The 14,734-nt window shown below is 42.7% G+C and overlaps 1 protein-coding gene across 6 annotated transcripts in view; it reads right to left on the bottom strand.

The window, feature by feature from the left end:
- Positions 1–14,734, bottom strand: part of FNBP1L (formin binding protein 1 like) — a 100,021-nt gene that overhangs the window by 43,790 nt on the left and 41,497 nt on the right. For all 6 annotated transcript variants that reach the window (XM_075286761.1, XM_075286762.1, XM_075286763.1 and 3 more), the window contains exon 2: positions 3,780–3,895. In XM_075286761.1, coding sequence (XP_075142862.1) covers positions 3,780–3,895 — 116 coding nt within the window. The remainder of the gene's footprint in view (positions 1–3,779; positions 3,896–14,734) is intronic.

The following is a 14,734-nucleotide window of genomic DNA, read 5'->3' as shown; positions in this document are numbered from 1 at the left end:
GAAACAAAGGGGAAAATGTCAGGGTCACTAGGGGTTAAGGCAGGATGTAGTGCTTTGTACTATTATTGAAAACTTTGGGCATGTTGTGCTAAATTATTGAGATATAATACATTTCGGATATATTAAAGGGCGCTTCTCATCACCTCCACCTCTTTGCATCCTTGGCGATGCTCCATTGATTTCAGCACAGTTGGAATTGCTCTCTAGACTCCACCATTTCTGAGCAATCAGTGCAGCTAGTTTCAGCTCCCAATATGCTAATTAGGTTCTCTATTGTCAGAAGGGCTGCCCTAGAATACAGCAAACAAACAGGGACCGCCCACCTGACAATAGAGAACTTATTTAGAATTGCTCAGGAATGGTGGGGCTATAGGAAACAATCCAACTGTGCTGGAATCAGGGGAACTGAACCTATTGCAGAATGCAAAATACTGGGGGTTGGTGATGGTGGTGAAAGGTTCTCTTCATTTTTAGCCATGAATTCTAATAGACAGTCCATAGACAATAGCAACACTGTGTTTGTTACAACTAAAGAGGGTGCAGGACCCCAAAGTAGCTCTGACTTCTGGGGAACTTTGTGGGTCCTACTGATCAGAAATAAAATAAAAAGTGAAAATTTTACAATGTTTTTAGACCCTTCGTTACTTTGTAGAACCCTTCAAAGTTAAGCGAACACCCGATTTCTGCCCTCCGTCAGGAGGGCGTTCCTTACGGCTTAGCTGGGCTGTGAGGAACGCCCTCCCTGATGGTAGTCGTCCATAGCCCTGTACTGCCAGAGGTGGCGTTCCTAACCGCCCAGCAATGACTCTGAGCTATGAGGAACACCCCCCAATAGAAGTCTATGGACGAGTACAGCCAGAAGAGGCGTTCCTCACAGACCAGCTAGACCGCCCCTTCTGACAGTGGGCAGAGATAAGTGCTGAAACTAATGGCACCGATATCTCCAGTCCGAGGGCACAGTACGGGAAATCCAACAGTGCATTGAAATTCAGAGCATGGTCGGCTTTCTAGCGGTATATAAAACCACATGAAAGGTCCTATTTAAAGGGGCTTCCCAAGATTGAGAATTTGATGACCTAACCTTAGGAAATCTCATCAATATGACATTGGTGGGTCGGACACTCAGCAACCCCCACTGATCGGCTATTTGGAGATGTTGCAGTGCTTACCGAGAACATTCGCCATACATTGTATAATGGCTGTGCTTAGCATTGCTGCTTAGACCCATTCATTGAATAGGACTGAGCTGCAGCAGACCTATGTGACTGATGAACATGTCTTCACTGGCCTGTGACACTTACATGAGTACTACTGGCACATCAAAAAGTTAATTATAGGGGTTCCAGGGGTTGAATCTCTGGCTATAGGAAAGTGATGACCTATACTACTATGGATGGGTCATCATTATTTGAAAACAAACCAAGCTGATATTGCCTTAATGGTACAGTATATACTAAGACCTTGGCAGGTAAAAAATGCAGCACAAGTCAGCCGTGAGAGACCGGGGTGCCAAGAGACCACCAGTAAAATTCATTCTGTGTGCCTGGGGGATTCACCCATTCGCCTGTGGGCCACTCCGAGTCTGAGTCAGCAGTACAAACATAATTCACCTCCATTTTCTTTGCAGTTTTCAAGAAATTGGCTGACACCGAGCACTGAGCAGTTAAGTCTGGTAAGCCGGAATTTTATTTTACTACCTTGCTGTGTCACTGACCAGAAGCGTCCTGCAATGTAAGATTTTCACATCCTTATTTTTGGAAAGATAAAGATATGAAATTAAAAAGTCTGAAATAACAGGGGTAGACAATCTATAAAGGGGATATAAATACATTTGGTGTCCTCACAAGTTAGAACTGTCAACGAAGGCAGTAAGAAATGACATTATTCTTATGAAACCTGTCATTTGAAGGTGGACTCGGAGCCAAAGCATTGTCACAACTTCCTGTATAAAAATACTCTGTCTTTATAAAGGAGGCCGTCAGGTGATTTACGCCTACTGAATAGACACAGAAACATGCCTGTGGACCTAGGAGGAAAGTCATGATACCTTCAACTCATTTTATAGTTATAAAAAATTAAACACTTGTTAAAAGACATGTCCAGCACCCTGCAATGTCATTTGGGGTGCTGCAATGAGCCATGCTTTTCCTGGGGGAACACACATGCATCCTACTGTAAGAAAAGACCTTAGTGATGTACATTGCACCCTAAAGTGATGTGGTATAGCCATATACATTGAACACAACACAATTCAGAAACTATGCTATAGCAGAATGTCTTCTAGCAGGCAGTGTGTGTGGTTTAGTAGACATACAGAAATTAAGAGACTATCCTATTATTTGTGCGGAGAAGTGCTCGGTCCTTAGACCGTCTCTGCTCAATACTTCCTGCAAAGGTGCTGTAGATCTCCTGGATCCCGATAGCAACACTACTGGGATCCAAAACAGTGGGATCCTTTGCACAGTATATGCCAATGTCCCTTCCCACCTCTATCCACCAGTAACCATACTATTCTCGTAGAGGGCATCCTTTGGGAAAGGGAGGAAACAGCATGTTGGGGTTTATACAGACCACATTTCAGTGTCTGTCACAAATCATGTTCCAACCATAGGTGTCTTCACCCAAACTTACAGCATGATGAACACATATAATACTCTAATTGCAGGTCAAGAGACCCATGGCAAGACCAGGATTTGATGCGAGTAATCAGGCACTAATGCAGGCATTTTACAATCACTTGGATTAGGTTATGATCACACCATATTTTTACCATACAGTTCATGCATTGTAAAAAAAAATAAAATAAAATAAATACAATTTAGAAAAATGTCTGTTTAGATCAATTGTAGGCTAGACCTCCATGTTGCACAGATGCAGCATTTTTGACATTAAACAGTAGCGTGATCATTTTATCGGCAGAATCTTAAGTAGTTTCCTACTAAGAGAAGAGACAAGAAAAATGCAGCAAAAACATGAACCTAGCCTTAGGCCCTATTCCCATCTGCAATCGGGTTTCTCTTCAAGGAGTCTGCTTGGGGACCCTGAACGGAAACCTATACGCATTAAAAAGCGGTTACCTGGGAAGCCTGCGGACCCTATAGACTATAATGGGGTCCTTGTGGTTTCCGCACGAAACATGCAGAGAGAAAAGTCCTGCAAGCAGCGTTTTATTCTCTGCATGTTTCGTGCGGAAACCACACGCACCCCATTATAGTCTATGGGGTCTGCGGGTTTCCTGATGGTAACCGCTTTTGTAACCTGTATTGGTTTCTTTTCGGGAAACCCGAACGCAGATGTGAACTGGGCCTTGAGTTCTTTGCAAGAGAAGGTTTGAAAAGCTAGCAGACCTTGGTTCACACTAGTGCTTGCGCTGCATTGTTTGTGCCCATTGAGGAACCTGAACAACAGAGAGGTGGACCACTAAAACAGCGGTTACACATGGTGCCCCGGTGGACCCCAGTGACTAGAACAGGGTCAGTCTTTTTGAAACAAAGCGGCGGTCTCTACGACAAAGTCTCCAACACAGATGTGAACTTAATCTAAATCGTACGTTTTTAGCACTAGCCACTCTATTTCAACATATAAGGCAAAGCAACAGATTTACGGTCTAGGCCCCTGATTTTGCGCCATCCCCAGATTGATTTCAGTACAAACCCCAAGACCTGTAGAAAGATCCTGCATAGCAAAGTGGTTAAATTCCATAACATTTTTATTGAACTGTATGAAAACACACCGCTCTTGACACCTAGCTACAAGATTACAGAGAGAATGCCACTTACCTAAGCTGCTTTGCATAGTTCTGCTCGATTTCTAATCTTTCTTTGACAAATTTTGCATACTTGTCCAGGAAGTCTAATCCCCACTGCGTATGTTTCTCTAAATTATCGAACTGATCCTGTAAGGTAAAGAAAGAAGTATTAGGAAAATTGCACATTACACATATTCACATATTCTAAGTATGTCCGATAGAACCGGCTGAAGGTGAGTATACGGATACTGCTGGTCATATATCAATCACTAGCGTTCCCTTTGATGTGGCCGCTTATACTATGACTAATGTAATGGACCTACACCGGAAAACCGAGCAATAAGATATCGCAGGACGTTGTTAAACAAAGGTTTTGCAATTGCAACTAATGTAGCCATAGCTGGATATTGTTTCCTGGCAATCACGGGAACATTGATATTTATTTGTTATTGCACAATAGGTCTGGAATCAATGTACAACGCAAGATTATTTTGCCCCAGCAGGAGTCACCAAGATTTATTACACAAGATTTCTGCTGGAAACACAACCTTCATTGGCAGAATAGACGTGTAGGTTGTCTTTCCTGTGTACGTTGCCCAACATCTCTATTACACACCCATTTATGCTTAGATTATTGGTAGAAGGGATTGTACATCCCATAAAGCAAATCACCATAGTAAGCTCTGTGCAAATACTGATGGGAAATTTCAGCGCTGAATCTGCAGAGCGGTGAATGCAAAATAGAGGACTAGAATATAGGAGGAAAGTCATACGAGTACACAATCAGTAACGTTACGTATATGAAGAGGGGCTTAAAGGGGTTAGGTCATGAAACATTTACATTTAGAGATAGAGGATATATAGGTTTCATGGCATAATCCCTTTAAGGGCCCATTCACATGACGGAAACCTTTTCCGCCAGGTGAGTTCTCCACGTGGCTAGCAGTGCATCGGCAAATGAATAGGCCTAATCGAGACTGGAGCCACGGACGCCGCAGCTGAGTTAGCCACGGGAAGATAGGGCATGTCGCTTCTTTTCCCCTGGCGAGAGAACAGCCAGCTCATTTACGTAAGAATAAAGTCCTGATTTACATAAAAATTGAATTACAATACAGGACAAGAAAGGCATCTTTGGAAAGTATAGAAGCCCGCACACACGTATGTGCACGGTACTTTCACTAGTTTGATGCCAATTTTCCTGCTGATAGACTCCCTTTAAAATTTTACAAAACGCCCCAGTCCTCTCTCTCTCTCTCTTTGTAGTTGGACTCTTCTCTTCGTAAACTTCTATGGGTAGCAGCTATAACCTGACCTCTCAGAGAGCTGATCTAGAATACTGTGTAAGCAGCCATTTTTCTTGCGGCCGCGGGCATGCACAATCGGCTTTGCCCTAGGCCCGAGGCCTAGAAGTTTGAAGCCAACCCCCGGAAGAAGACCAGTTTCTGAAGAAGATGGAGGCGGCGCTGGTGAGTTCTCTTGCAGCATTAGGGACGCCCCCAGTGCTGGTTGAGCGCTGGGGCTCTGCCCCCAGTGCTGTGAGAGAACTCATTTGCATACCGGCGGAAAACGGGATTTTAACCAAATGGCGGGGCAGAGAGATGAATAGCCTTTCTTAAGTTTTTAATGGTAGAATCCTTTTAAAGTCACATTTGATTTGGGGCCACAGATGTTGATGTTGGGTGGAAACAAAAAGACATTTGCTCCATCCATTTATTAATTCTGATCCTTTCCTAAATGGATGGTTATAAAAAGCACAACTGTGTCCCTGTGAAATTTCTATGCCCTCAAGACAAAAAACATATTTGTGCAGGACATAAGTGAAGTGATGAAGACCACTATTGATCCGTCGCTGCAAAGTCACGTAACCCGGTCAAATGGGCTAAGCAAACAAAATGGATATCGATCCCAGTGCACAAGACACCGATCAAATTCCACACAGGGAAAGGCAACAAGAAGCGCCGCGCCATTTATGACACCTGAAGACTCCTGCAAATGATTTTTACGGAGTCACTCTACAACAACAAGGAAGTGAACTTGTGAACCTGAGTTCATTAATGCATTTAATTATACAAGGAAATGAGGTTACGCTACGAGGTTTCCAATGTCAACATCTGAATTGCAAAGCAGGTTGTGAGTTGGACCTTTCTGTTCTGTATAGAGGCAAAGGTTAGAGGGAGACATATTTCTTGGAGTCTGTCAGCAAAGTCAACAAAGAAGTCCCAACCCCATTTAGTCTAAGAACATTAACGGCTCAAAAATCAACGTCATGATGTCATCATCCTTATCGAAGGAAATAAATCTTGACAGTATGTTATAGAGCAGGAGGAGCGGAGCCGAATAATATATACAGATGTAGCAGGGTTAACCCGAACGTCTGCAACTGGTTAAACTACTGAAGTTATACACAGTCCAGTCCCATTAATGTGACCACCTGTCAAATTCCAGAACAACCACCTTTGGCAGAGCGGACCGCTGCGAGACGTGCAGGAAGAGAGGGGATGTTGTGATGATGTTCACTGGGATGTTGAGCCATGCCGACTCCAGTGCCATGGCCAGCTGCGCTAGATTACGCGGTTGAGCCTTCATGGCGGGAACAAACCCGATCGAGGTGGTCCCACAGATTCTTGATTGGGTTCAAGTCCAGGGAATTTGCATGCCAATGGAGTACGGTAAACTCATCCTGGTGCTCCTTGAACCACGCACGTACACTGCGAGCTTTATGACACGTCACATTGTCCTGCTGGTAGATGCCATCATCATTTCGCATGTAGGGGTGAACATGGTCCGCAAGGATAGATGCATACTTGTGCTGATCCATCGTACTTTCCACAATGATAAGTGCACCCAGATGGCTGATGACACGTGCCTTCTGCGATTGGTTGACGTCAAAAATAGGCGGTTGTCACATTAATATGACTGGACTGTGTGTTATTATATTGGAAAAAGTTTTTTTTTCAATGACTTCATTGTTTTTTATTGTGTTCTGTGATATGATGTCACATTGCAGAACTGTAACGAATTGCTAAGTTTACTGTACTTTAACATAGTTACATGGAAAAAAAATAAAAGCGTCAACAATTCCTATAAAATAAATTATAAGCCATGAAAACTTGGGTAACTTTGGCGATACATTCCCTATAAGTACGCGCGTACTGCTCACCATTGAACAAACGCCAAACGCAAGAGTTAAGCTAAATAAATATGACACAGGACATCACATCCTCACCCACCACCCCAGAAATAATTCCTAGCAAGTTGCCAAGTCTTATTATGCAGCAGACATGGAATTCAGAGACATAAACCATGGTCAGGCCGCACACAATGCGTACAGGAAAGGAGAAGAAACAAATTAGCCAGGGATTTTACCAGCTTGTATGTGCAAGAGGCATTACCAAGCAACAGAAGCTGCCAATGGGCTGACACTGGGCAGCGCTGACCAGGAGTGGACACGGGGGCACTTAGGGACACGGCCAACAAAGGAGAGGGGGGAAAAAGCCCAGGAGCGGAACTGAAGTGCGAGCTGTGTTATACAGGTTTAATTACCCTAAGCTTCTCCTGAAATCCGTCACTTAATTACAAGTCGCCTTTACTGTTTACAAAAAAACAAAAGAGGATTAAAAGTCCCCAACCCTCACTAAAAGGACACGAAAATCTATAAACAGTCTATCCAATGGGAACGTTCAACCAAGTTAATTCTAAACCTAGTATAAGGGCGTTCCATGGGTTTCAGCCATTTGGATTCATCATGGATGCCGCTGCCGGAGATCGCTCCAAATGGAGAAAATAAATTTAGAGATATTTGTAATAGAAAGAAAACAGGATAAAAAGAAATTGGTAAGTGGTGTATAAAATAAATTCTAGAAATTTAAAAACTAGAATTAAAGTGGTCCTCTAAATATAGAAATATTTAAAGAACACGTCACCAGAAAATGTTACTCCTTATCTACTTCCCTCTCTATGCAATGACCTCTTCCCAGGTCACAGAACATACCTCGAGAACTGTCCCATACAAGTGATTAGAGTCTCAGTCTGTGACCCATTGGCCCTTCTATAGGAAACAGGAAGTCACGCAAAGTTTTTAGCTTAGTGGCAAAAGTTGAAATTTTAAGATTTAAAAAAAAAAAAAACAAACAAAAACCATTCATTTGGAAAATAAAAATATCACCAAAAATTCTTTAAAATTCTGTTTAACCTATAAACACAGAGTAAACAATAGGTCATGCATAGTTAAAATAGCCATAAACCACTAGGATCTTTTTTTACTGGGACTCTACCAATTCCCTCTTCAGTTCTGCAATATGTATACCAGACTCTTGGTCACACTGTACAGTGGCAGTCGGACACACTACCCCCATTCTGAACTGGTCCCTCCAAGAGCCTGAGCGTCCCAGACTACCAAAGCACAGTAACAGTAGTCTAAGGAGCCTATGGCTATTGGACAGAAATAAAGAGGGGACTGGGAATCAGAGAAATTAAGTTTAAAGTTTAAAATAAATGATTAATATTTTAGCGATACATTGTGCAGTTCTTGTGATTGTTTTTTTTGTGAACTGGAGGGTCTCTTTATGCAGTTCTACAACACTGAACAGCACACGTCTAGTATGCAGCTTAAAGGGTCTTTCCACTCAATGAGGAACATGTTGGAGTAGAGCCAGAAGGAATGAAGCCATAGGGCCGATTCTTGTGGTCAGGGGGTGACCAGTGGTCAGAAACCCAACGATCATGAAGTCATTGATATGGGATAAAGTCTAAACTTCGTACAACCCCTTTAATTTGACCAAGTTTATCCTTCCTGACAGATCTACTTTTGGCCTTAAAGGGGTATTCCCACCTCGCCTGTTCACCAACTTGCAGGCTGTCTGCTGTACAAGCGTTATAAGTATGAGCAGATCTGGAAGGAGACCACTCCGAAGAAGACTGGCAGGAACTAAGTTTCCGTCTTAGCTGGTAAGTAAGCAGCTAAATCCAGGGTCCTAATAGCGATCAGGGTGCTCATCTGAATTCAGCCAAAACCCCGGCATTAACCTTGTGATGACATGATCTGCAAATCCTCTGGTCTACCAGACTGACCAATCCTAGCTAAGCGATTGCGACTCATGTTAATGAGAAAATGCACTTAGTCCAGATGACCGGATGCTTTCACGAACCTATTTGTCAAACAAAGAGCATGTTATTTAACGGCTTGTAAAACAATGAATATACTTTACTGCCCTTGTACCTTCTGCTGTAATTGTGGAACTTATGCAATTTTAATACAGGGTTCAATACGGAGCATTAATCACAAGTTATGCTTGGCAATGGCAAAGGTACAAGAAGCTGCTCCAAAGGTCCCAGCGGTTGCATCTCACTTCCTTTTCCAAAGCATCAAATATATAGCAGAAAACATCTGGCCATTTCTGCTCTGTGTGAGAGACACTCGATATTATACAGTCATTTTGACTCCGAGCCCAGACGAAACGCTCAACCAATTTTACAGCTGAACTATTGCAGCAGCGACACCCCAGGCTTTGCCTCTCACGTTGCGAAAGGGGCTCTCTCCAGTTATATAGCATAATCTTGGATTTCATCAGAGATATACACGTCAGGGCCTGGTCTGAGAGCGCTGGGTGTTAGATTTCATCCGTTTGTCTACAAAAATATGTGAACGATGCTACGGCCTTGGAGAGCGAGACGGTACAGCACGGTGTAATGTATATCCTCTATAGCTGGACTGCCATGGATCGGATGACTTTTTGCAAAAAATATGATCAATCATTTATAGAGACTTCCAGAATTTTTTAGACCTCAGTACCGTTGATTTTGCAATCTATACAGAAAGGTTGCCAAAAAGTGTGCCAAACATCTTAAACTGGAGAATGTTATTTGTCTTAAGACATAATGTCAGATTTAGTACGGTACCTCCAGATACTAGAAACGAGGCATGTCATTTTTCCAGGGTTTTACCTATGAACAAAACCATAAGTCAGACATTTTTGGTAATATAAGTAACTAGCCTCTGCCCACGACTTTGTCTGCATGTTGTTGTTGTGGATGATCCGCTTATATTCAGCCAATTGCTGCTGTCGATGATCCGCCTGCTCCTGATCTACATCTCTGCATATGGACAGCATACCCAGCTGTGCTACATCTCTGCACAAGCTCTGCTACATCTGGCAATTTGGATGAAAGGGGTTTTCTTAAGTCAGTGTCTGAGCAGCTTTTGTGTTCTAAATGGCTGAACAGATTTGGCTGAAATTTGGCACAGTTGTCACCCCCCCATCAGAGCCTGAACCCAACATTCCCCCCTCTTAGTCACACAAAGTCTACACCCCATATACCCCTCTTGTCCACACACAGCCAGCAAGTTCTCTTCCTTCCAACCATTTGACACCATTCTCAGCAGCTTCCACACTGTTCTGTTCAATTTGATATAGCCCCACCCACACAATAGCGTGATCCAATCCTAGATGGCTCAAGGACCTGTGATGATGTCACCAAGGGTCGTTTAGTCTAGTATGAACCTAACTTTGTTCATAGTGGTCGTGAAGTCATGTCATGTACCAGGATAAAAAGTAGCCTATGTTTTAATCGAGGTTACAATCTGTGTGCCAAATTTCATTCAAATCCGTTCAGCCTTTTTTGCGTGATTGAGGAACAAACATCCAAACACACAAACTTTAATATTAGTAGGATAGGATATGATTAAATAGTCTAAGACTTTCTCTAACCATTGTAGTGGGGACAGTCTGTTGTCTTTCTAGGTTGCCAATAGAAATGACCATGAATGCCTGAACTTTCGATAGCCCAGGACTTGTCAGAAACCCAATCGTTTCCTTATTGCGGTTGGGTTATCTTCTCCTACATATAATGTCGCTGCCCAATAACCTGCCCACAATAAGGAAATCATGGCTGGGTTTCTGACATCTTATAGACCATAGAAAGTTCCTGCATTCATGGTCATATCTACTGGTAACCTACCAAGATAACAGACTGTCACCACTAAGATGGTTCGAGAAAATATTTACAACATTTTTAATTACTTATATTTGCAAAAATATGAACTTTTGACTATAAATGACTTATGTTCACTGGGAAAACCCCTTTACGGTAATAAAATGCAAATATTAACAGTCCCAAGTCAGCTATCTTTCCCCACTATAGTTGAAAGAGTCCATGAAGATAATATTCTATATTCTACTTCCTTCACGTCGGCCTACAGATTACACAATCTTTGTAACAAGAGCTGAAACTTGGAAACAGTGTCAACGTTTTTGTAACTTTAATGCATCCGAAATGATAAATGATAGCCATGATCTACCGCTGATAGGGAAAATTACACGGACACCCGCCCTATAAAGTGCTTGTGATTCAGCTCCTTTCTAAAGCTCCCTCTCCTCCAAAGGAATGGAGTGCGGTTGTAGTAAGCCCGGTTTCAGCAGCAAATGGGTTACATTAACACCTGGTTATCATTTTCCAGTATTATTTCACGGGGTTACTGACGCGTAATACCCAACAAAAGAACATTGTTCCCAGGTAAATCAGCTGGGCATTGCAGCTTACTCGAAATTACTGAATTATTCAGGGCATTCACCGATAACATGCAGACTATTACACACAAAACAGGTCGGAGGAAGGAGGAGGGGGAGTTTCCAAGATAGCAATATTAATCCTCAAATCACATGTACTAAAACCACAATGATTTGCCATGAACTACCAGTTTGACAATGGCCTAAAATGGGAAACTTTTTGAAATTCTTCTGACATTTTAGGGGTTGGAGAATATGACAAATATCACTTGCACATGAACAATCCTGGTTGTATAGTGTATGGTTAGCGACATATCCTTTAGCCAATGGCAGCGGGAAATAGGATGACAAGGATGCAACATAATTGAAATAATCAATGTCAGCAAGTTCACATCCATTAATTCACCCATTTCTACAATTTTGATTATTTTGCGATTCATTGGCCAGGCCGTATTCTGATGTTGCACTATGGACCTGCTCTGGATTGGTCTCTCAGGTGCTCCAATATATAAAGATTTGGATAAAACATGAAGCAGCAAATGAATGATACCCATACAATTTAGATAGTTGTCAGCTAAATCTTTGGGATGAGTAGGCCGGTATAAGGTCTTACACACACGACCGTGTGTAAAAGGTCAAGTAAGTTCTGATTTAACTGAAGGCACCCTGCTGTGATAAGAGTGCCTTCTGAGCTCCATTAAGTTGAAGGAGGAGTTCTGTTGTTTCAATTTCAGGATAAGACGCTCTATAATTATCACAATAGGACGAAGCCTCGGATCCCTCATCAGAAGAGCCTCGGATCCCCCTCCTTCATTGGAAGAGCCTCGGATCTTCCAATTCCCCCCCCCCCATCGCAAGAGCCTCAAGATCACCCAATCGCAAGAGCCTCGGATCCCCCCATTGCAAGAGCCTCGGATCCCCCCCATCGCAAGAGCCTCGGATCCCCCCCATCGCAAGAGCCTCGGATCCCCCACATCGAAAGAGCCTTGGATCCCCCACATCGAACGAGCCTCGGATCCCCCCCCCATCGAACGAGCCTCGGATCCCCCCCCCCATCGGAAGAGCCTCAGGCTCGTAGTGGTGTGAGGCCTCAGAAATCTCTGCTGGCTATTTTCCCTGATAAAAAGACTAGGCATGCTGAAATCAAACATGCCCAATGCTTCTTTCCTCTGACATACACTGTCAAGGAGAAAAGATGGAACGCCCTCATATGTATCAGATGATCGGCAGGACCTGCCAAATCAGACAACCTGAGTATAATGTGTACAACCAGCTTAAGGATATAAGTCTATAAAGCTTTGTGTCAATACTTGAAGAAGGGAGTAGATTATTACAGGATTGCCAAGTCTTGCCCCATATTACTTTATTGATACAGCTCGATGCTACAACAGATCCAATAAATTAGCCAACCAATGACATTCCACCGTCTACCATTCACAAGACTTAATCATATGGTATTACCAGAAGCAATAAAAGGTCTGTTAGGGAAACTCCACATCAATACAGGAAAACAAAGCTAAAACAAAAGCGTATGTAACAAGACATTTACACAGCAGGAGGGCGCAGCTTATTTCAGTAGTAAGATTGCCACCGAGTGTTACTGGAGAAAGCACAGAATATACTTATAATAGTACAAAGAGAGAAGAAAGAAAATCTGCTCAAACCAACTCCTATATTATATTTATAACCTGAAGAATACTAAGACGTCAACTATATATATCAAATTTGGCCAGAGGCTGATTTCGGCAAAATTAGCTGGCCATTTTAAGTGTATGAGGATCACCTGATACTCTCAATATGGGCAAGTTGGAGTCCTACATGTCCAATCCATCTATTCTTTTCAGAAAGATAAGACACCATCAGAGAAGTTTGGCTTAACCTGTCGATACGCTTTAGATGGTTGGCTGATCCCACTGGAATATGAGGGCTTGGCTGATCTACATCTAATGCCCATAATGGTGCGCAGATGTGACAGAAGACTTGGCCAAAGAGAAGACTGGACAGGTTGTACTTCAGCATGCCTGATCCTTCTCTTCTCATGGAGATAGGTCACTGCTATGCAAACTTGGCTCTACAGCTGCAACAAGAGAATGTGCAGACATCAGCGTGTTAATTCAATTATTAAATGGGTTTTTAGGTGAAATGATATTGAAGACCTATCTTTAGAACAGATCATCAATATCAGATCAGCACAGTTCCTAAGTGATCCCCCACCGATCAGATGTTCTCAACGGACTGAGATCAGATAGGTGTGGACCTGACACCTGGGACTCCTGCTGATCAGCTGTCGCCAACCACTCTATGGAGAACAAAGCAGAAAGCAGCTAGCTCTATATCCGATGTAGTGGCTGTACTATGTTACTACAGCTCAGTATCCTATTGACTTGCATGGGTTCTGAGCTGCAGTAACTCCACAGAGCCACTACAGAGAGAACAGAGCTATCCGCTTCTGCCTCTGTTTTCCTTAGAGTGGTTGTTGACGGCTGATCAGCGGGAGTCCGAGGTGTCAGATCCCCACCAATCTGATCTCAGTGACCTGTCCTAAGCATAGGTCATCAATGTCATTTTCCCGGAACAGCCTTTTAATATCATGATACATCTTACCACATCCCGGGCACCAAAACTGAAGTCTGTGCCAGCCAGGGAATGTCAGACTTCAGATATAACTCATGCCATTTTCTAGCGCAAGTGAGTAAATCTATCAGGCCGAGGTGTCCCCGCCCATCTTACTCTGCCCACTTTCTCCAATACTCACTGCTTTTGGGGGGGAAATAAAATAAAATTAAAAATACACAAAAATTGTGCCACTTTTATGTCAGAAGGCTGGTCTGTACGGGTTAAGAAGTTCCCCCCTCGTAGTCATCCAACAGTCAAACACCCCTCTATCTGCTAAAATAACAAATGTACATTAGCGGAGAGTAGGGAACAGATGGGAGAGAGACTGTCCGCAGCGCCAGACTACACAGTTTCTTTGGGATACATCAAGTACTTCATAAGGTTGCGTGTTTTTTTCCTAAACCAAAACTGGATCCAAAAATAGGAGTTGACAAATCTTTCCTTTATATTTTACATATCCAGTCAAGCCCGATAGAGTTAACCAAGAGCTGTCAGTGGGTGACTAAAATAATGGAATTTCTTCCTCACACCAAGATGGAGTAATAAGACGCATGGTTTGTACATAAACAATATCTCACAGGTCATAATTACAATAATTCTGTCTTGTTAACCAAAACCCTTGTGATTCAGCTTCCTGGATGAAGAAGCACGAAACGCTCTCAAAGTGTTCTCCTCTCTTGTAGAAGAGGTCTTAGTCTATAGGCCGGACGCCAAGGCCATCTGTTCTCTCCTTTAGGACTTTTCCCATCCTGGTGACTTGTAAAACTTCCCAGATCGTGCACTATGTTTATGTCAAGATTAGAAAGACACTTCTGAAATTTAGAAGTCCAAGCATAAATAAAAAAAAAAAATATTTCATATATTT

The sequence above is a fragment of the Leptodactylus fuscus genome, chromosome 9 (genome assembly GCF_031893055.1).
Source record: "Leptodactylus fuscus isolate aLepFus1 chromosome 9, aLepFus1.hap2, whole genome shotgun sequence".
Taxonomy (NCBI): domain Eukaryota; kingdom Metazoa; phylum Chordata; class Amphibia; order Anura; family Leptodactylidae; genus Leptodactylus; species Leptodactylus fuscus.
The sequence above is the reverse complement of the archived record's forward strand: the minus strand, read 5'-3'. Positions and strand labels throughout refer to the sequence as shown.